Source organism: Populus nigra, chromosome 5 (genome assembly GCF_951802175.1).
Source record: "Populus nigra chromosome 5, ddPopNigr1.1, whole genome shotgun sequence".
In the NCBI taxonomy this organism is placed as follows: domain Eukaryota; kingdom Viridiplantae; phylum Streptophyta; class Magnoliopsida; order Malpighiales; family Salicaceae; genus Populus; species Populus nigra.
In genome coordinates this window covers 1,542,988-1,563,978 of record NC_084856.1, presented here as the reverse complement: position 1 = coordinate 1,563,978, position 20,991 = coordinate 1,542,988, and the positions used below count along the sequence as shown (strand labels likewise).

The 20,991-nt window shown below is 35.9% G+C and overlaps 4 protein-coding genes across 6 annotated transcripts; 3 read left to right on the top strand and 1 right to left on the bottom strand.

Moving 5' to 3' along the window:
* The first annotated feature begins 1,179 nt into the window (after positions 1-1,179).
* LOC133695172 (protein IQ-DOMAIN 32-like) lies at positions 1,180-6,304 on the top strand. Of its 3 annotated transcripts, none has more exons than XM_062117030.1 (6): positions 1,180-1,491; positions 2,250-2,603; positions 2,694-2,897; positions 3,447-3,524; positions 3,616-5,278; positions 5,358-5,538. In XM_062117030.1, the coding sequence occupies exons 1-6, from the start codon at positions 1,411-1,413 to the stop codon at positions 5,384-5,386; spliced, it is 2,409 nt and encodes an 802-aa protein (XP_061973014.1). In that variant the 5' UTR covers positions 1,180-1,410; the 3' UTR covers positions 5,387-5,538. The 3 variants fall into 3 exon arrangements, with proteins under 3 accessions (XP_061973014.1, XP_061973013.1, XP_061973015.1); XM_062117029.1 differs by having other exon boundaries at positions 3,444-3,524; XM_062117031.1 differs by lacking the exon at positions 5,358-5,538 and adding an exon at positions 5,867-6,304 and having other exon boundaries at positions 1,181-1,491; positions 3,444-3,524.
* A 2,061-nt stretch (positions 6,305-8,365) lies between these two features.
* Positions 8,366-13,457, top strand: LOC133694434 (zinc finger CCCH domain-containing protein 6-like). The gene is made up of 4 exons (XM_062115933.1): positions 8,366-8,741; positions 11,789-11,992; positions 12,079-12,203; positions 12,282-13,457. Exons 1-4 carry the CDS (start codon positions 8,682-8,684, stop codon positions 13,213-13,215), a joined length of 1,323 nt encoding a protein of 440 aa, XP_061971917.1. The 5' UTR covers positions 8,366-8,681; the 3' UTR covers positions 13,216-13,457.
* A 979-nt stretch (positions 13,458-14,436) lies between these two features.
* LOC133693323 (uncharacterized) lies at positions 14,437-17,967 on the bottom strand. Its single transcript, XM_062114515.1, has 7 exons — positions 17,634-17,967; positions 16,759-17,373; positions 16,349-16,539; positions 15,873-16,111; positions 15,511-15,710; positions 14,846-14,971; positions 14,437-14,749 (listed from the first exon to the last, which is right to left on the bottom strand). The coding sequence occupies exons 1-7, from the start codon at positions 17,787-17,789 to the stop codon at positions 14,651-14,653; spliced, it is 1,626 nt and encodes a 541-aa protein (XP_061970499.1). The 5' UTR covers positions 17,790-17,967; the 3' UTR covers positions 14,437-14,650.
* Positions 17,968-18,051: 84 nt separating this feature from the next.
* Positions 18,052-19,197, top strand: LOC133693325 (uncharacterized). The gene is made up of 3 exons (XM_062114517.1): positions 18,052-18,325; positions 18,418-18,483; positions 18,861-19,197. Exons 1-3 carry the CDS (start codon positions 18,278-18,280, stop codon positions 18,906-18,908), a joined length of 162 nt encoding a protein of 53 aa, XP_061970501.1. The 5' UTR covers positions 18,052-18,277; the 3' UTR covers positions 18,909-19,197.
* The last annotated feature ends 1,794 nt before the right edge of the window (positions 19,198-20,991 follow it).

The window sequence follows — 20,991 nt, the reverse complement described above, 5'->3', positions numbered from 1 at the left end:
TCTCATCATCATCATCAAAATCAAATCATAGCTACACTGGAATCTCCATCTCCTTCAAGCTGTGATTTCATGAATCCATTAACACCGGCATAAATCCATACAAAGAAAGATACTAAACCAAGTGATAGATACCGTTTGGGAACGCGGCTGCGGCCGCGTTCCCAAAAAATTTGAAAATTTTTTGTTTTTTTTTTTGTTAAAATTTAATATGATTTGTACGTTTTGGATCGTTTTGATGTGCTGATGTTAAAAATGATTTTTAAAAAATGAAAAAACATCGTTGGCATGTATTTTGGCACAAAAAGTTATTTGAAAAGCACCCGCAACCACACTGCCAAACACGCTATAACAACTTCCTAGTGGCACCATTGTCACGAATCTGAAAATAATTAATGTAGATGTGACTGCGAGCAAAAGTCAAGGACAGCTAAGATTTCTCAGATCGGACTAAAACATGTAGTCTTATAAACCAAATACGACAAATGATTGTTGCTAAATACCCCGATGAAGTAAATAAAACGGCAACCTTCAAATTAACTACGGTCCAACTAACAATAACTTCTCGCGAGTCTCGTGATCGAACGGCTAGATAAATTGATTAGCATTTAAAAATTAGAAAAATGGATTAAGAAAAAAATACCACTAAACAACATGCTTCTAAAACCCGATTGGGTTGACCCAAGATAATACCTATATTATTGATAAAAAGAGTTAGCATAGGTTAATTTATTTATTTTTTTTAAAATTAAAATAATATTATTTTGATCAATTTTTTAAAAATTAATAGATCAAGTGTTGAGTTTTAATTGGTTTATAAAGTAATTGTTTATCAAGTTAACAAGATTTCTTTTTTTTTTCTTTAATCTTAAACTAATTTAAATTTTAAATCAATTGGTTTTAAGTGAATCATCTTAACGGAGTTTTATAACCATACTAAGGTATTATTTAAAATTGTGATAAAAATTATTTTTTTAAATTATTTTTTAATATATAAAAATAATATATATTTTTTATATTTATTTTTAATATTAGTGCATTAAAATAATTTAAAATTATAAAATATTTAATTTTTTTAAAAAAAGCTTAAAAAGTAATTTTTAAACATAAAAATAAGAAATCTCTATAAAAAAAGAAAGCGTTAGTACCTGACAGCCTTTTTAACGCTTTTCCTCTCTCGAACGCACAGGGCAAAGAGAGCAAACGGACTCGACGATAAATTGGCGGATTTCAAAATAAGAACGAGTTAAATTTAAGGAAGATGTTGATGTCCGTGTTTCTCTCTGCTACAATTCCCAACAAGACACCTCGAATATAGGTGGGTTACAGGATAGTCTTAAAAGAGAGAGAGAGAGAAAGAGTGGGCGAGCGAGTAAGTTTTTTTAGAGAGAGAAAACAGGAAAAAACATAAAAATGGGAAGATCCACTTCCTGTTTCAAAATAATCACCTGCGGCAGTGATTCTGCTGGGAGAGATGATCTTCAACTCCCTGAGGTATCTGATTGGTCAACCATGATCACTTTCTTTGTCCTTCTACTGTTTTGTTTCTATGTTCGGCTACTTCTGTTTTATACCTGTCACTTGTTGTGAGTTTGAGTGGTGATTTTTGAGCTAAATTCGTTGATTTGTAGCTATGAGATGGTGGTTGTCGCTAATTTCGTTCTGTTTTTGTTTGGTGCTGAGAAATTGTTGGAAATAGTAAGTAGTGTGTGAACGTGTCAAAGATCCTAGAAACTTTGAATTTTCGTTCCATGAAGTTTGATGTGTAACGGTCATGAAATCTTAATTACCGTGTCTATTAAAATCATAGAATGTTGCAGAAATTTGTAGCCACTTTTTGTTCTTAATCACGATTATTAAATCTTTTATATTTGATTCAGTTAAGGTTTATTCAAGCTAATTTAATTTGTAACTAGTAAATGTAGTATGACATGGTGATTTTTGACTGATTCAAGTTTGAACTAGGATGGACACACGTAAGATCCATGGATATGGATGACTGAAATCATGGATGACTCAAGGAAATTCTGTGGATCATGGGTTGCAATTTGCAATTGCCGGTGTCGATCAGGCATTATAAGATTTTCCTTGGTTGAAAAATGCCTATTTTATATGAATTCTATTGGTTTCTAAGCCTACAAGGCTTTTTGAGAAGTGATTCACCATCAGGAGTTACAGATACAGGTTGGAGTAAAAGGAAGTCTGTCTTAATGTAGTATCAGTTAGATGATGTTATTTAAATTTCATTTCAGAGCAAGGGTTCAAGTGACAAGCGTGGATGGAGTTTCCGGAAGAAATCTGCCCGTCATCGAGTTCTCAGCAACACTATCATTTCAGAAACCACCCCTTCCTCGGTGGATAAAGAGAGTCCAGAATCCACAAATCTAAGCTTCCAACAACCAGGTATTCCTCCTGCTCCAGAGAAAATTGCTGTGATACAATGCACTGATGAGAAACCACAGCTGTCAGAGAAACCACAGTTATCTACTTCGACAGAACAGGAATTACCAGAGACCATTGTTGTAACCAAGGATGAAAATGAAGTTGATGACCATGTGGATGAGTCTGTTGTTATTGTCATACAGGCTGCTGTCAGGGGTTTTTTGGTAATTTTATTGTGGTTAAGGAAATGTTTGATAATGGAGCTTGCATGTTGGTAATTTTCTTATTCACACTTCTTCACAACTGTCTTCCAGGCTCAAAAAGAACTCCTCAAGCTTAAATATATTGTTAAGTTGCAAGCGGCTGTACGCGGTCACCTTGTCAGGCAGCATGCCATTGGAACCCTACGTTGTGTTCAGGCCATTGTTAAAATGCAAGCTCTTGTCCGTGCTCGTCGTGCTCGTTTGTGGGATGAGCAGGTTGTTGGGAAGCATGGCAATCCTATATCCAAGACCTTGGTAATGCTACTCAACTCAAATAAGTTTGTTTTAAGAAAATGTCTCTGCTTTCACTAAGGTTTCTGCTTAAGGGTTCTCGTTCACAATAATCTGGCACAACCCCCTGGCCAAATGAAATAGCTAGGTCTTCAAAACTTTCTGCCTGATCCTAAATTTTGCATGCCAAATCAATGTTCTCACTCGGATAGTATTGCTTTGGTTCTAAAGACATCTTTGGAATATAATAGAAATCGTGAATTCTTCAAAGGCAAGTATGAAATGACATCCTAAACCAATGTTTCAAAGTGTTTACTTGGAGGTTAATGAGTTACCTTAGGATGTCCAGCAACTTTTCTTTTAAATTCTAGTTATTGCATTATTCCCACTATAAGTGATAGCTATCATAAAATCTACATGTAGGAGAATTTTCTGCCCTCCTGTCGCTAAGGAAGATCGACATATAATCTAATGCTTTTGGTAAAAAAATCTGTTTATACACTTCTTGGACTGCAATTCTCTTACTGAATCATCAGTCTCATACAATTATTCTTTCCCTTTTGCTTTCAGCAGAAGGAAAGCTTGGTAATCAAACCAACCACAACATACATTTCCATTGAGAAGCTGCTTAGAAATAGTTTCGCTCATCAGGTATGGAAAAATGGATTCCTTTTGCTGTGTATTTTGCAACTGTGTTTGTGTCGCTTATCCAAAAATACTGACCTTTTGCTTTGAATTAAAGCTGATGGAGTCAACACCAAAGAGGAAGCCTATCCGCATTAAGTGTGATTCTTCTAAACCTAACTCTGGTTGGGAATGGTTGGAGAGGTGGATGTCTGTTTCATCAGCAGAACCAACACCCAGACCAGATTTAATAACTGAACAACTAGAAATAGAGAAGAGTGAGAATGTTACCTCTCCAATGCAAACTAGAGCCCCACCTGAAGGATTCTGCGAGTTGGGAGATTCAAAATCTAATATCGAGGAAATTGTTTTGCCATCTGAAAGTGAAGAGAATATGATAAAATCTGATGCGTCTGACTTCAAGTTTCAGGTGTGCCATCCAAACTCCCCTTTAGCAGGAGATATTTTGGAGCAGCCTCAACCTGAGATGATCGGTAAATCTGACACAGAAGAAACCTCAATAACTATAAATTCGCTTCCGATTCAAACTGTTGAATCTGAAGTGAATTATAAAACAGTGACTGATTCTCTTCCTTGTAAGCAAGAATTGGAAGGTGAACAACCTGATCAACCCAAACGATCTATGAAAAGGGAAGCAGCTGAACAATTGGATACTGAAGAAAAGGAGTTTGTGTATGGATCACTGAAGGCAAGCAATCCTGCTTTCATTGCTTCCCAGACAAAATTCGAGGGGCTGGGTTCAACAGCCAGTTTGAATAGATCATCTAGTTCTTCGCATGAAGATAGTGGAATTGAATCAAACACAGACATATCTGGGATAGATACTGAATCAAGGACAAAGGAGATTGACATGACAGAAAACTCAGTCTCCCACATTTCAAGGGTGCAATATGGTGGCTCTGAATGTGGTACTGAACTTTCTGTTACTTCAACTCTTGATTCACCTGATGCATTTGAAGTTGGAGCTGCAGAGCTCGAGCATGAAGCCAAAGTTCCAGAGGAAGAAACTTGTAATCCTAACAGAGCAAAAGACCAGGAGATCAAAGACAAGGATTCATCCAAGGATCCAGTTTCTAATTTGTCTCACATGAATCAGCCTGAGAAACTTGAGGTCGTCAAAGGTGAATCAGCAAATACAATTGTTGTTGCTGATTCCACACAGGAGGAGATGAATCCAGAGAGAAGTGTATCCGATGTCCAGAGAGAGCTGAACTCTGAGACTGGTGGTCTAGCATATAGATCATCCCCAGAAGTTTCTCCCAGAAGTCTTTTAACTGTGCCAGACTCCCAAGGAACACCTTCAAGTCAGTTATCTGTGAAAGCTAAAAAGAGCAGAGCTGACAGAAGCAGTTCTAGCCAAAAACATAAGTCTTCATCAGCAAGTAAGAGATCTCCATCGAACCCAAATCATGATTCTGCTGCGAGAAGTAGTGTGGAACAATTGTCCAAAGATCAGAAGAATGGGAAGAGGCACAACTCATTTGGTTCTCCAAAACCCGACAGCACTGATCAAGAGCCAAGAGATAGCAGCAGCAGCAGTCCTTCTCTCCCTCGTTTCATGAAAGCCACAGAATCAGCAAGAGCCAAAGTGAATGCAATTAGCTCACCAAGATCCAGCCCAGATGTGCAGGACAGAGATTTCATCAAGAAGAGGCAGTCCTTACCTGGTGCAAATGGAAGGCATGGTTCTCCACGCATCCAGCGGTCAACGTCTCAAGCACAGCACGGTGCAAAGGGAAATGGTAGCCACGTTGTTCATGGTATGCTCTGACCTTTTTCTAACTCATTTATATTCTGTGTTGCACTGTGTTTGAAAAGGTTTTCATTTTCATTTAACAGATATTGCTCGTATTGGGGATTTTATTTAGTTTACTTTGATGTTGTCTTCTTTATCTGATGAGATCACTAGATATAGGATTTTGGAATCTCCAACTGCATTTTTTTTAAAAGACTTAAAAGGGTATTGTTCAATTGTGTACTATTATTATTATTGGAGGATCTTCACTGTTATTACCATAAATTGCTTGAGTCCATTCTGTATGGTGTAACGGCTGGTGGCCATCATGCATCATGAAACATAACAGTTTGTTGTTGGATGGTTCATTTTGGTACGCAATTCTTTCACCTCAAATACAGGTCTAGTATATTTTTGCCAATGAGGCTGTAGTGCCTAATTATTTAGTGAAATTAGTCAATGCCACTTGAGTTAACCATCATGGCATTTGCTGATGCGATGCTAATATGGTGGGGAATTTGGTAATCTGGGTATGCATTTGTCCTCGCCCCGGGACAATCATCTTGAAAATGATCATTACTGTGCTTAACTGCTCAAATTCTGCTTGTTACAGAGAAAAAGTGGCAGAGGTGAAAAAATGCAAATAATAATGTGCACAACACAGTATTTTACCTGCCATGGGAAACCTAGAGTTGATTGTTGGTCCACAAGACGGCTTGATATCATGTTTTATACTTCAATTTTTCTGCACTTGGATGTCGCCTTAGTTTTATGCACACTTGGAGTTTGGTAGGAGAGGGGGTATATATATAGAACTGAGTAAGGATTTCTTGTATATTACTGGAACCCAAAAAAATTTATATATTATTTTCTCAAACTCTCCACTGTGGAGGTATGGTCGTGTGTTTTGTTCAACATTATTTTGTGTGATATTGTTGAGGCTTGTTAAACATGTTGTGGATATGTATCTGGAGTTTGAGACATTAACAGTGAAGTCTGGGCTTTCCAGAGGCCCCCACTGGTTTTTTCAATAAATTCTTTATTTCTTTCAGTTTGAGACCTAGGTTAGAATTTTTGTTAGTTCTCTCCATCATTACAAAAGGAGTCCTGCAGGTCTGCAAACCCCCTGACGGGAGGGACGCAGAGTCCTGACGGGAGGCATCAATTCACTTTCAAGACGTGCTTCTGAGTTTTTGAGAGTTCTTTGTTTTTGCGGCAAGTGTGCTTTGAAATTTTTAAATTATTTATTTTTAATATTCTTTTATGGTTTTGATGTTTTATTGTTAAAAATAAATTTTAAAAATAAAAAATATATATTTTTAAATAAAAAATATTTTAAAAAATAAATATTACTAACACAGAAGAGACAGAAAAGAGAATCGTCTGGCTCTCGTGCGCAGAGTGCATCGATAAGAATGTACATGCTTGCTCGATAACACTTTGCTGGGTGCCTGGGCAGATTTAACTTTATTAGAACACAAGCTTTTGAATTTTTTTTTGAAATTAGCACTATTAATTAAAAAATTAAAAAAAAATTAGCAGAATAACACACTTTTTATTTATAGCTATTTTTAAAACATGATATTTAATGAATTTCATGATTATGAATGGATTCGGAATTTATTAAATATTGTGTTTTTTAATCATGATTGTGTATTTGGGAATTGTGTTATTTTATCAATATTTTTCACATGTTTTATTTAACATAATTTGTTTTTATTATTATTCTCTGTGCTAATAAGTAAACATATCCTTTGAATTCCCATCTTTCCTTTTTTGGTATCTGAGCTGAAATCCTTGAAAGCTAGGTGACATGAAACATGAGATTATTGGAGAAGTATGTTGATTCATTAAATTTCTAGATTTAAGTTTTGGTACCAACAATGAGAAGAATTTACTACGTGTTAGATAGGATGTAAAATATTTTTTAAAAATATTCTTTTACTTGAAAATATTGTTTAATTTTTTATATTAGTATATTAAAACCATTAAAAAACATTAAAAAAATATTATTTTAATGTTTTTTCTAGTCAAATGCTATTAAACGCATGTAAAGACAAATAATGTCTTAAATTTCTTTGAATAATTATATATTTAAAACTACTTCTAAAAAAATCATTCTTAATTTATTAAATAATGAATATGTAAAAAATACCATGTTTATCCATAATAATAATAAAAAAATAACAGCCATCTTAGTAATTGGTCTCACATGAGACCTTTTTTTGAGACCTACCATCAGCTGGTCCACGCGACCGGCCGAAGAGTTTTTGGTGAATTTAACATTATTATATATATAAAAAAGAATAATAGTAGATTTTTTATAAAAATAATCATTAATTAGATGACTCTGTACAAATAGAAGGCCCAGATATTTCAAGTACGTCTGACCCAGCCCATGAATTAATAATGCCCTAAAAACAACAAAACCGAACCGTAGTACGTGGCCAAGTGTCTGAGAGACTCTCTCACCTATGCATGAGCTGACGCTACCACAGCTTAACCTTTCCTCAGCCAACTGTCCTTTCATCGTCCAACTCAAAAAGAAAAAAAGAAAAGAAAAGACTGGTCGGAAAATCTTAACACTTAAAACAAAATTAGTCAAAACAAACTCCAATCACGTTTAACTAACGTGCTCCCCACCTCCACTGGCCAGGTCTGTGTTAGTAAATTTCTCAAGCATTTCTGAGAGATTCACCAGCATCCCATGATTTCGTCCTTTACTATTAAATAAGTAAAAAAAACTTACAAATTTAAATTAGATTAGACTACATTGTCCTATCTACTTCTTTATTCTTTTTATATTTATAAAAAATAAAAAAAATAAATGAAATTAACTAGAAATTAAGTTATCAATTGATTTAAAATGACAATATTACATGAACCAAAGTTAATGAGTTTTATACGACTAGATTCAATGACGAGAATTCTAATATTATATATTTTTTTTATTTTTTTTATTTATATAAAACTCATTTGGATTTTGCTAGAGCACAATGATTAACCTCTAATTTTCCAGGGCTAAAAAAGAAAAAAGAAGCTTGCTCAACTATATATATGTATAAAAAAACATCTCGATTCACGCGCTAAAACCACAACACGCGTCACTCCTGCAAGCAACTTTACAAACTATAGATACAACAAGAGATAAAAAAAATTAGAAAACGGCGTAGAAACGGCAAAGCAAAAGAAAGAAAGGAAAAAAAAAAACAGAGGATCTAGGGTTCCCTGGGATCTCTCTGCGCTCTCTTCTTCGATCGCTGATTATCGTGGAACGGGTAAGTAATTGACAAGGAGAGATATCGATGCAGCTGTAAATCTAGTTTTCTAGGTCTTTGAACTCGGAAGTGGAGTTTGTACTCTAATCGAAAATTAATTTTATGGCGAGGGAAATTGGAAATTGAAAGAATCGAAGAATTTTTGTAAAAATGCGAGGGTTGAGGAAATCAAAAAGAGTTTGTTGGGCATCAGATGTTAATCTTTGTCAGGTAAAATTGCAGATTTTCGCAGAAGTTTATAAATTTTAACATAAAGATTTAATTTGATGAATTCATTGACTAAACAAGAAAGCAAATTCGAATCATGATGAATTTGAATGCATGCAGTTGGAGAATAATCTTTTCTATTTTACTGGAAAGAAATGTGTTTGTGTTTGCTCATTTAGCTTTGCTTCTGGTGTTGTCTGTGCTTGTCTCACTTATTCTGATAGTGAAGAATCCGATTTTCTGATGGATTTTCTGATTGCTTCATTGCATTTCCATGTTTTAGGAGGCAAATACTATTAACTGCATTACATGTAATTTGAAATCAGAAAATCAGAAGCTTCTTGTGTTAGGAAAATCACCAGTTGTTTTTATTTTTTGAATTTCCTTTTGAACTGAAAGTGAAAATCTGTGTGTTTTCTTATGTTCTTTTGCATAAAAATGATATCTTTAGTTTGAAAGGCATTAATGAATTTAGAAGAATGCAGTACTGAAAGTGCTTTTGTTTGTCTTTGAGGTTTCTTATAGTTTGTATGATAGATATGAGATATGATGAATTTAAGAATAAATAGAAGCTCTCTTGGAGAAAAATTAATTTTTTCCAATTTGATTTTTTTTTAATTACATTCGAGTAAGCAGTTTTATGAAAGCTACTTAAATGCGAGACTGAGATTTATGAAATTTCAGCTTTCAAGTATTTTTGAAAATTGGTGTTTCTTCATTGCATGTTCACATCCAAAGAATCTTGATAGAGATAACAACCATTTATAAATACATAAAAACTAAAGCAGTAGTAGAATGTAATTGCCTGAATATTTTAGCAAATTCAAAGATGCAATGAGTCATTTTGACAACTATAAACAAGAAAATAAGAATTGCATGTGTTTGCGGAGCTTGGACAGCACCTACTAAGTATGGTAGAATAGCAAGAACATACATTGGGGGGCATATGGTGTGGAAACATACATGGTCTCAAATATGCTTTCTTATAAGATCAAACCATCAAGTTTTAGCAAATTCCAGGAATACCCATGTCTTTTTATGTTTTGATTTTTGATAATTTGAATGATGAATTTGAATGCCCCATAGGCAAGGTACAGTCGTTAATCCAGCATGTAGCTTGAATTTGAAAAGCGACTATGTTGAATGATATTGTCGTCTTCTAATTCTCATGACTTCGCACAAAGTGATTGCTAACCAGAGTATGGTGGAAAATGTGTCATGGTCTGATTTAACTTCTAAAAATTATTGTTATCTCTGCTGGGTAAAGAATTTTTATGTTTTGAGTAATAAAAATGTTTTATCACCAGTTTTGTTTCCCTTTTAGTTCTTTACGCTTTAATTTTGGAAATACAGTTGCCTACAAACTCTTTGCTGCATATGTGGATGTATGATTTGTTGACCTACTTCTTGTTTTGGTAAAATCTACTTACACATTAAGTGCTCCTGGCTGCATCATTTAAAAGTGCTTCTAATTGATGCTGTTATTATGCTTTGGTGGTAACAATTTTGTGATGAGATTTCTGATAAAAGAGATCCTGTCACGAGGCAGAATATATGCACATGCATGTGTTCCTAGGATGATTGAGATAATAGGGTTTTGCGTTTAGCTGGAACTTATGCTGAAAGTCTGCTTATGTCTATGCCATAGTAGTATAGTAAAGGTGCAACTTAGCAGTGTTTTCTTAACTGGTTTCCTTCTAAATTTGTTTTCATTTTCTCTTTCATCTGGAAGGGGGACTAACTCCAAGATTAGAGCTGCCTTTTAAGAAGGGAGTCAATTATGGTATCCTGATTGGTAAGTTCCCCAGAACCACTGGAGAGGCATGCTAGAGGATTGGACTGGATCAGGGAACTGTGTTCTTGGCTGACAGCCAATAACCATGAATATTGTGCTCTTATAGATTGTGGCACATTATGCATCTCTAATCTCGGACTTGATTTAAGTTATCAACAGATTTTAATACACAGCATCCGTAGAGATTAGATCTATTTCCACAATTTGAGTGATCCCTGATCACTGATCCAGGAAGCAGTCTTCTCCATTATCACAAAGACAAAAGTTCAAACACAAATGTTGACAATGTAGGTTTTACCGGGTCTTTCAATGATGCTCCTTGGGGCTCATCCTTCTCTCCTCTGCTTTGATTCTGCCCTTCGTCACCTTTTCTTTTTCCAAACCATTACTTTTCCAGAAAAGAATCAATCTGCTGAGCATTGTATCCTCTAATTTGACATAAAAATCTGAACCGATGGTTGCCTGGATTTGGATTCTCTGTATACGTAGTTCTGAAGGAATCAAAATGGGTTCAGGAACATAGATTCCTCTCCAAAATTGCCAAGAGATTCAGCAAATATTAAACCAATAAGTTTTTATCTCTACCTGCCAGAGGTAGAGACTTAAGCTGATTTCAGAAACGTTCATGTAAAGAGCAAGTTTGAAGTATATTCACCCTCTTAAACATAGCCACCGTGGTTGCAGCTCCCATTTGAAGCTTTTTATTCCATCTACCTAAAAATTGCCTATTCTTCTTGTCTCATGCTGCTGAGTCATTGGCTGCTTATATGATTCACCCATATTTATAGTCTTCATATAGACTGACCATTTGTTGGCTGTTTAAAATGGTCCAGCATCATGCTTTCACCTCTAATGGTTGTTTAAAATGGTCTTCTAAATAATCAGTTTACCAATTATGGCCAGTTCAGGATGTGCGTAAAGGAATTGCATGAATGTGTGTTGTTCAACATGGTATTATTTTTCACCTGAAAAGATCTGATTTTTCTGTATAAACTAACACTTGCGTTGTCATTTCTGTGTATGAGCTCCCTTTGTTTCAATTGCTCCATGGAGTTTCTGAAGTATAAAAAGGATGCTGGTTTTCACTTAAGAAGATCTGAGTTCTGTATGAACTAATATTTCTTTTGTCATTTCTGTGTGTGAGTTCCCTTTTTCTCAATTGCTAGATGGACTTTCTGTTGTGTAACTGTAACAAAGGATTCAGACAGTTGCTATAAGGGCCCAGAAATTTGACTTCTGCTTCTCCCTTTACCAGGTAAGGTTGTTCCTGTCAGAGGAATCTCCTTCACTAGTTGGGTCGGGTGCTCAAGATCACCTCCAAGCAAAGTCGTCATGGCCATCTCATTCAGCTGGAACCGATGACTTTCAGCCCCCTGGCTTTGAAGGAGGCCATCCTGCTAGTCAATTGCAGATTAAGGTGTCAGAAATCCCTGTGATAAAATGGAGATGTCCGCCCAGGGTAGGTCACAGTTTTATAGTCTTTAATTGCCCATCCCTTTGGTTTTTAACATCATTCATGGCATTGAAAGTTTTGAACAATCACAGCTTGTCTTGAACTTGACATGGCAAGTGGTTTCTGGGGAGGAAAGTAAAGATATGGAGTTTCAAAATCAGAGAGAGATTAGGGTGCTTGAAGCAGTTTATCCTCGACCATCTGCCATTCCTCCAAAGTTTGCTACTTTTCTTTTTGCCTCTCTCTCTCTCTTTCTGAGTTCTGCTTCTTGAACTGAAAAGTTGTCTATATGCAGCCCTGCTTTTTCTGTGGACTTGGAAAGCTCTCAGCATAATGATCATCAAATTCCTTTGATTCCTATTACCCCCATTGAAGATGAAGATGCAGCAGAGGAACCATCTGATGTAATGGGACCATCAATGGGTCCAATGAGTTCACAAGCCCAACTATTAGCTTCCGGAGTTCCATCTTCTCAAAGCAGCATTCCCAGCATTCCAAATGAGAAACCGACTGCTGGATTGCTCCCTGGTGTTGAACCTGGTGCAGTGGCTGCTGCAACTGCTGCCTTTGCTGCTGTCAAAAGCAACGAACAGGGAAGTTTGATAGACCATGACCTGCTCATTAAAATTCTCAGCAACCCGAAATTGGTTGAGAAGTTGGTTACTGATTATGGAGCTGTGGCCAACGCACAGAATATTCCCAAGCCCCCATTGTCAGATCCTCAACCTCCTCATCTTACTTTGCCCAATCCTGCTCATATTCAAATGAAGAGAGCAGAATCCATTACACAAGCATCATTAACTGCGACTCCAAGTGGATCATTCTACACGCAGCCAAATGGAACAGGAATGGGGGTTCTTCCTAGTGCACGGGTTCTTCCACCAGGAGTTCCATCCTCACCTTCTATTGGAGCGACACAAGCAAAGGACATGAGCTATTATAAGAACTTGATTCAGCAGCATGGAGGTGATAGACAAGAAACACCTCAGCAGTTTGGTGGCCGTTACAATCACCAAATAGGTACAAGCCAAGATTTAGTTAATTCTAAGTCGAGGGAATCAAAACACAAGATCATGAAGCCTTGTATTTACTTCAATACTCCAAGAGGATGCCGGAATGGAGCCAATTGTGCATACCAACATGATTCATCGTCCCAGAAAAAAGGCAGTAGCATAGCAGAGGTGCAGAGCGCAAAGAGAATGAAAATGGATAGGGAGATCAGTAGCTAGTGTAATGTTTTATTTAGCTTTCATTTGAAAAGGGAAGAAAAAGCTTAAGCTTATTACCGCTCTACTTTTTGTACTTTTTTTTATTTCATTTTTGGGTTTATCTTGCAGCAAAGAGTTCCTCTCTAGCGTGGAACATTAAGATTAAATCTATGGGCTGAAACCATTGAGAAGTTGATGCGGATTCTCTTGTATCTATCATGAGTATATATTGAAGTTGGTGGGGAGTTGATATGTTTGAGCAATTGTGTGCAAGCCTTTTGAATGGCACGTGTAAATGAGTGTAGAACCTTGCCACTAGCACCTCATGTCAATGTAACTACTAGAGGTTGCTTAGTAAAACCTGTATCTTAGGTTTAGTATTTTTTTAATTGTTGTGGCTACCACAAGATCGAGGCTATTCATCTCTGAGGATCTACTTTGAGACGTCCCCATAAAAAATGGTAGGGATTTGAATTAAGAATTTAAGATTTTAAAGGGAGAAAATATTTTGCAACACCAATCTTTGTCATCAAAATCTAGTTCTCTGTGTTCAAGGTCACAACCGCTTGTAATTCGTAGCAGGGTTCATCAGTTTTTTTTTTTAAAAAAAAAATCTTGACACTAGTTGACAGTAAAGAGTATTCTGATTGCTTTGGCATGTTATAACGACCAATTTGTGTTATTTTTTATATTAAAATATTTTTTAAGAATAATACTTGAATAAAAAAAAATTGAACGCCACATTTTGTCAATTGAACATATTCTGTAGTGACCAATTTAAATTATAAAATAATTCTTTTGATATTAAGAAATTTGTTTAAAATCCGTACTTGTACAATTAATTTTATTTTTAATCAAATACTAATACTAATTTATCTAATCTTGATATTATTAATTAAAAAATGAAAAATAAAAACTCTCATCCTATGTGACAACATCAACTTTTAGAAAACAGACACCATGTATGATGCAAAGGACTTTGTGATGGAGATATGGCCTAATGGTAATTGTTTAGCAGCGATACTATTAAGAAATTTGGTAGTGACGGGTTAGTGTAGATTTTTTGTCCCGTTTCTTTTATTTTCTTAATTAGTTTGATTTTTAATTCAAAGCTAAATTTCCTTTCTTATAATAAATCATATAATTAATACATGACGAAATGAAATAAATAACCTTCTTCGATTCTATAAATGTCAAAAACGCGTTGTTCCCTACTTTATTTTAATAATAATTTGACCTTGATTTATTGTGATAAAATTTCTATATAAATTAAATAAATCAACTTATGCACTTGCACCAAATTTTTGTTTTTTAATACAAGCTTTTAAAATTGAATAGCACTATTTATTGACTGATTAGAAATCAACAGCGTATCGCCGGCCATTAAGTTAGTTTAATTTCTATATGACTGCAACTATTTCAACTCCCATCGAAACATGCATGCTGTACAATTTATTCAGCGGTCTTCCCTTCTAACTCTGTTGGGGTCAGCCATCATATCCGTCATCATCTTCTCAGGTGAATCCTCCCAGCTTGCGAAAGTTTTCATGTCAACCTGCCAAAAGTACAGCGTTTTTTTTCGTATTTAGATTCAAGTCTTGCACGTGAATATCAACACATGCCTCACTATGAACTTTGCATGGCAGGTTACCTTGCGTCTTTGTGCAGTGAAAAGATCCTCTCTCTTCTTATATGAAAATTGAATTTCCCTTGCTTTCCTCCCACCTAAACCCCAAACCTCAACCTCTAAAATCAAAGCTTCAGCTGGGAGAAACCCCTGCAATACAGATTTATAAAATAGAAAACAAAGTCGTTCAAGCTTTCACAGTGAACATACACTAGCATGGATCTTCTAGTGTTCATAGAACGTGAAGTGGCAAAATATATGCTATTGCCACAGAAAATTCAATCCATATATTGTCTAACAGGCAATCTCATATTGACAACAACATTTCCATAAAGGTGACCAAGGAACAAGATCATAGGTTGCCTTCGGTGAGAAACAAATCTCAGAAAATCAATGGTGAAAAAAACAAGTCAGAAGGTTAACAAAATTGTTAATAAATCATACTTACTGATGCATGCAACAAGATAAAGGCCAAGACAAATTATTAAAACAGAAATTAAGAAGGAACAAATGATTAGAAACCGCTAAGCGTGCACAGACTACGACCAGACAAAAATCAAGGAAGGTTTTCACTCATTATAATAGCTAACGCCATTACCCTCTACCAAATTAGATTCTTCAAAAACTAAGATTTGAGAGCCAAAAGCTCACTATTAGCAGTAATGCGGGTAGCCATTACACATTAGTACCTGATTCGGGAAAAGTGAACCTTGCTGGTAAGTTTTGTCAACTGCATGATGGCGAACTGTAACTCTGGAAAAGTCTCCATCCATATAAACCCTCTCATTCCCAATGGTTCCTCCAAATGCAATGCCCACAGGCTTTGGACTTGCCTCATAAACTCTACCAGTAGGATGCAAGTGGCTGTAAACAAAGTTTTTCTCCTTCCCTGCCAATGGTTTCGCAATTTGTCATAGAGGCCCCATAAAGGAAGCATTTCTCACGGATTTCAATTTGGCTCATCAACTTTCATAAAAGAAATGAGCAGCAAAAAACAAGCAAGAAACAATTTGTGACTCTCTCTCTCTCCTCACTCATTTGAATCACATACCAGAAGGTGAGTACATGTGGAAGACTGGACTTATAGCATATAGGGCTCCAGAGGTTCCATAGAACATATCCCTATTTTCGAAACCCTGGTGGGTGAGTGCACCTACAATCCATTTCCTACAATTGGTGCTATCCTCACTTGCATCTCCAGAAGTAGCAGAAATCAAAATCAGCATTGGACCAAGATAACCTTCGATGTTAGACCAGAATCTGTTCAAGCCCTTCCCATGGAGAGATGACCTGATAACAAGTGTTTGGTAAAATTAGATGCAGTAGCAAGCAAATAACTTAAACTTACACAATAAACCCTGAAAGAAAGAGAGAGGTAGGGAGGGAGGGGTTAGGACTTAGGAGTAGCAACTGAAGCATTATGAGCAGCTTTATAGGTCACTAAATTTATTTAGGGCGCCATCAGGGTCAAGCAGCATAACGTACAAGTAAATAGGTCTTGAAAAATCAAAAGGGAAGATGACACACCGATAAATAAGATTCTCATCTGTAGCATCACTGTTACTAGGAAAGTATGGGCTCAGAATTTCTTGACTTGTTGCACTCCTGATTGTAAGGGAAATTGCCCATGCTTTTCCACAGGTTAAAAGACAAGAGTTGCATGCCTTTTCTGAAGAGATTTCTCTTAATGATGAGCTTGAAGATTCCAGTGTATCTTGCTGTTGATTGAGAAGAAAAATTATGTGAGATACAAACTCGTATAACTGGTAATACATTTTTCATAGTCGAGTGGGATAGAGGTAGTGAAGACCGAAAGCAAGATCATGGTTTCCTGTTTTATAACCAAAAACAGGAAAAATTCTAAGCGGATGGCTAACCCTTAATCTTTAACTGACATCAAAGCACCAATTTTTGTGGTTTTGTTAGAATTTGGATACCTCCGAACTAGTGCAGTTTTGCAGTCTTGCATTGACAAATTGTGTAAAACACTCTGTGAGGTTTGTCACTGTTGTCAGCATCCATGTAAGAAACTTTCCAGCAGGAAGTTGAACATCTAAAACTGAGACATCACAATCCCACAATTCCAATCCACTACCACCTTCAGCACAAGAAACAACTGCGGATAACACCAAAGGACTAATATCTGGAAGATACAGATACTCTTTCTCTTTCAAAAAATTCCAAGTTTTTGAATTCCACAACATAGTCCAACACATCCAAAGAAACATAAGCACATCAATAGGCAGAAGCGACCCGCTTATCTTATATTCACCATCATCAATAGCTTCAACCTCCAGTTTCAAAGGAATTCCTGCTTTCACTCCCGTTGCAGAAAATAGTCTCAACAATGTATTAAGCAATACTGAAACAGGCATCCTCCCACAGCATTTCAAATAACCTCTAACAAACTCAATCCAATTGACCCCTCCTTTATCAGTAATGAAAAACAGGTCTACCATTGATGGACCCAGATGATCCAATAATCCCAAAAGGGAATCAGGCATTTTCAATGCTTCGCATTCTGTGCTTTTATAATTCAAAGAGAAGCATTGCTGCAACAATTAAAATTACAAGTCAATTTCAAAAAACAAAATTCAACATCTAAATATAACATGAAAAAAATTCTTAAAAGTTGCAAAAAAAATTTAATTTCTATTCCTCTCATACGGTTATACCTCAAGTAACTTCGAGATTGAAATATTGAGCAAGTAATGGAAATACAGGAAAAAAAAATGCTTTTAGAGTGAAAAGCTGGATTCTTTTACAAGATAATTAAGAAACCATGATTTATTTTTGGTGGTTTTGCAAGTACCTGAAGAGACTGAAGAGGGATTGCATTTGTTTGAGGATCGGCAAGCTTAGAGAAAGCATTTTGAAGCAAGGAGGTTGATCCAGTGGAAGCTGCTAGACTTTCCACCTCCCTCTGTTCACTTGATACGTTCTGCTCCTTAGAAGACGATGCTCCCATTCTGGCGGCAAGCAAACAACAATTGAGATTTCTTTTTTCCTTAAAAATTAAGTGAATTTTGTCACCTTCCGTTTGATTCCCTAGAAAATTCAGTGAAACTCTCTCTCCCTCTCGGTTTATGATTTAACGGATAAGGGAAAAAAAAGGTATATTCGTTCTAGTCCTACACATTTTAATATGGTAAATAAATAAATCTAAATAAGTAATATATATAGAAGGAGTCAAAATAATAAATATCTTTATTGATAATAAATAATAGCACCCAAAAAAATGAATCGGAACGCAGCGTTTAATGCTCGTGAGGGGTTTGACAACCCTCCCCGAAAATAAAGCGATTCGGGACGGAGATTTGGATACTGGCATTGCGCCCGAAGAAAAACCACGAGAATTCCAATTCTTATTTCGAAATACTCCTCACTTAGCTGACTCGGAACTCTGATCTAGGGTTTCGTTGGAGGGCTTTTTTTATCAGATCTCTAGGCAATCAAATGACGCCACCTCCAGGTCCTTACTCCGGTGCCAGCCCTCTCGCTCAGGTAAGCACCTCTCTCTACACTTTCCACTATCAAAGAGTATTCATTCTCGTGCTTTCCTCCAAAAATGGAGTTTTTATTTTTTGTGTGTGTAGGTGGCGCGTGCATCAGCATTCAGTTTTGGCTTGGTTTATGGAAGTGTGAAGCTCAAGATTCTCAAGGTAGCTAATTCAATTCTTACTTGTTTAACCTTTCTTGATTACCCAGATTTATTTCTGTTATGGGTTTATTTTATATTTTTCAATTTGATTTTTTTATGGAATTATAAATAAATAGATTTTATCACCAACAAACCAATAAGTTAATCATATTTAAGAATTTGATTAAGCTGACCTTATTATTAGTCTGGCAACTTTTGTTGCATGTTCTTCATGTTCCAGTTCAAATTCGACTCACAATTAAAAATGGTGTTGTTATCTTTAGAATGCATGACACATGGATGCTAAATTTGTTGTTACATTTTATCGATTTCGTTGATAGAATTTATATCATCTTATCTTATTTACTGAAAACATACTCAATTTCTTTTGCCTGCTAGATGAAAGCAAATTCACATAAGAAGGCGGAAGCTAAGGCACATCACTGAGGAGCTAGTCTTAGGATGATGAAATAAATGGCCATCGATCATTCAAATGGTTACCATATGATTACTCTTATGCAAAAGATGACTCTTGGTTTAGAGAATTATGAGTTTTTTGAATTTTTGTTTATGAATGTGAATTTCCACATTTATGAGAAAGTGAGACAGTTTTCTATAAATTGAACACTTGGAAGAACAATTATTTTGTGGATTCCTGGGTATTCATACATATACTATACCATTAGGATTTCATGATCTTCTTTATGAATGCTAAGCGATTGTGCATTGCGATTCATACGTGCAGATAATTACTGTTGAGTAGCTTGTCTTTAGTTGTATGGTTATGCTGTTTCAAGGTTTTGTTCTACCAGTTGATGCCCTAGTAAATTGCAGAAATAATTTTTTGTGTGGGGTTTCCTCTTTTCTTTTTCTGTTTTTCTGTTTTTTGAATGTTTATGGGAGGGCATATAGCAAGATTAAAGATTATGTGTATACTGCTCATCCCTGTATGTTTAGCGTTGATCCTTTGATCACCTATTTGTTCATAACCCATGCAATGCTTGATCAAGTGGGCGTCGATGTTCGTGAATCAGGATTTTCATCTCAGGAGTCGGGGAAAAATTTGCTCGAAATCTATTAGAAATGTAAATGATGTTTGTGCAGTATGGCTGTGATGCCTGGTGTTATTGATCCTTTGATTATTTTGTTGTCTATCAATGATCTAGGTGATTCTAGTTAATGGACCTTTCTCATTCATGATTCAGCACTCTCACATTTGCCAAAAATATCCCTTCAGAAATGTGAATCTAGTCCTGTATGTTAGATTATTATGGTTGTGATGCTCGGTGGAGTTGACGATGTCAAATTGTGATGGTTATTTTCTTTTCATTTGGCTTAGTGCTCACTGCCTGCTATTGAAAGTCCATAGCTTGAATCAAGTAGGGGAATGGGTTTTGTTCACTATATATATTTATTCTGATTATTCTCCAATCACATTATATCATTCATAGTTAAACATGTTTGTAAGCTTTGCTACATGCAAATCAGTTCTCTAACCTCTTCTTTTGTTTTCCCATGTTTTCTGTGTTGTATGTAGTTGGCATTGCTGGGCTTGTTTTGTCTTCTGTTACTTTACATGCACCCCAGAAACTCGAACATCCTCCGTCATGGTTCTTTTTGTTCATGACTTTATTTTCTTGTATCCTCTTTACCCGGGGACAGATTGCAGCCTGCTCTCTCTCCCGTGACTTTTTATTATTATTATTGTTTTAAATTCTTTGGTTGTTTCAGATTAATTTGTCATGATACAACATCAATCACTATCCATGCCCGTGACTAAGGAATTTAATTTTTCATTTTGTTCGTGCTCTTATTCTTGACTTAAAATCAGGGTAGAGAAACTTGATCAGACCTCCCCATCTTTAGCAGCCCTGGAAATTCCAATGTTGATTGCAGTCTCTTTTCCCTTCCATAATTTGGGTTCGGCAATTCGAGTGAAATCTCTCCGGTGGTCAAGGCCAGAAGATAAATCATATCTGCAGTTAATATGTATGATAATCATATGGCCATGGGATTATCAAGTTCCTTTACCGAGGCTGTTTTGTGGACCGTGACGAGCCCCTTGGTGAGAGCATTCCATCCTTTGATTTTCACACGTGGAGGGCCCAGATTACCCAGTGGAAAAGGAATCTCTTTACAGATCAGCCCCCTCCTTCCCTTGATGCAGATCCATATCACATTTCATCACAAACATGGTTTCCCCCCTCTTACCGCAGCATTCATTTAACAATAATGTATTTTAACATTTACCAACCACAAAAAAGTATCCAATGATGTATAAGATGATTGCTTTTTGTTGAAAAACATTGCCTGATTCAAATTAGATTTAATCTTCAAATAAAAAAAAAATTGAATCTTAAAATAAAAGGTTTTTTTATTTTATTAACTCAACTTGTTATTAAATCTCGCCATGAAGCAAGATGCAATTAATAACTTCAGAATAAAGACCGCGTTGATAATAATAGTAAAAAAAAAAAAACTAACAGCTTGACATAACTGCAACCGACAAGTTGCTTTCCAAAGCTACTTT

Coding starts and splice junctions, on each gene's coding strand:
- LOC133695172 (XM_062117029.1), top strand. CDS start 1,411: ATGGGAAGATCCACTTCCTGTTTCAAAATAATCACCTGCGGCAGTGAT. Junction 1,492..2,249: donor ATGATCTTCAACTCCCTGAG/GTATCTGATTGG, acceptor ATTTCATTTCAG/AGCAAGGGTTCAAGTGACAA. Junction 2,604..2,693: donor CTGCTGTCAGGGGTTTTTTG/GTAATTTTATTG, acceptor ACTGTCTTCCAG/GCTCAAAAAGAACTCCTCAA.
- LOC133694434 (XM_062115933.1), top strand. CDS start 8,682: ATGCGAGGGTTGAGGAAATCAAAAAGAGTTTGTTGGGCATCAGATGTT. Junction 11,993..12,078: donor AATGGAGATGTCCGCCCAGG/GTAGGTCACAGT, acceptor GAACAATCACAG/CTTGTCTTGAACTTGACATG. Junction 12,204..12,281: donor CCATCTGCCATTCCTCCAAA/GTTTGCTACTTT, acceptor GTCTATATGCAG/CCCTGCTTTTTCTGTGGACT.
- LOC133693323 (XM_062114515.1), bottom strand. CDS start 17,789: ATGGGAGCATCGTCTTCTAAGGAGCAGAACGTATCAAGTGAACAGAGG. Junction 16,540..16,758: donor AAAACTGCACTAGTTCGGAG/GTATCCAAATTC, acceptor CTCAATCAACAG/CAAGATACACTGGAATCTTC. Junction 16,112..16,348: donor GATGAGAATCTTATTTATCG/GTGTGTCATCTT, acceptor ACTTGTTATCAG/GTCATCTCTCCATGGGAAGG.
- LOC133693325 (XM_062114517.1), top strand. CDS start 18,278: ATGACGCCACCTCCAGGTCCTTACTCCGGTGCCAGCCCTCTCGCTCAG. Junction 18,326..18,417: donor GTGCCAGCCCTCTCGCTCAG/GTAAGCACCTCT, acceptor TTGTGTGTGTAG/GTGGCGCGTGCATCAGCATT. Junction 18,484..18,860: donor TGAAGCTCAAGATTCTCAAG/GTAGCTAATTCA, acceptor TTTGCCTGCTAG/ATGAAAGCAAATTCACATAA.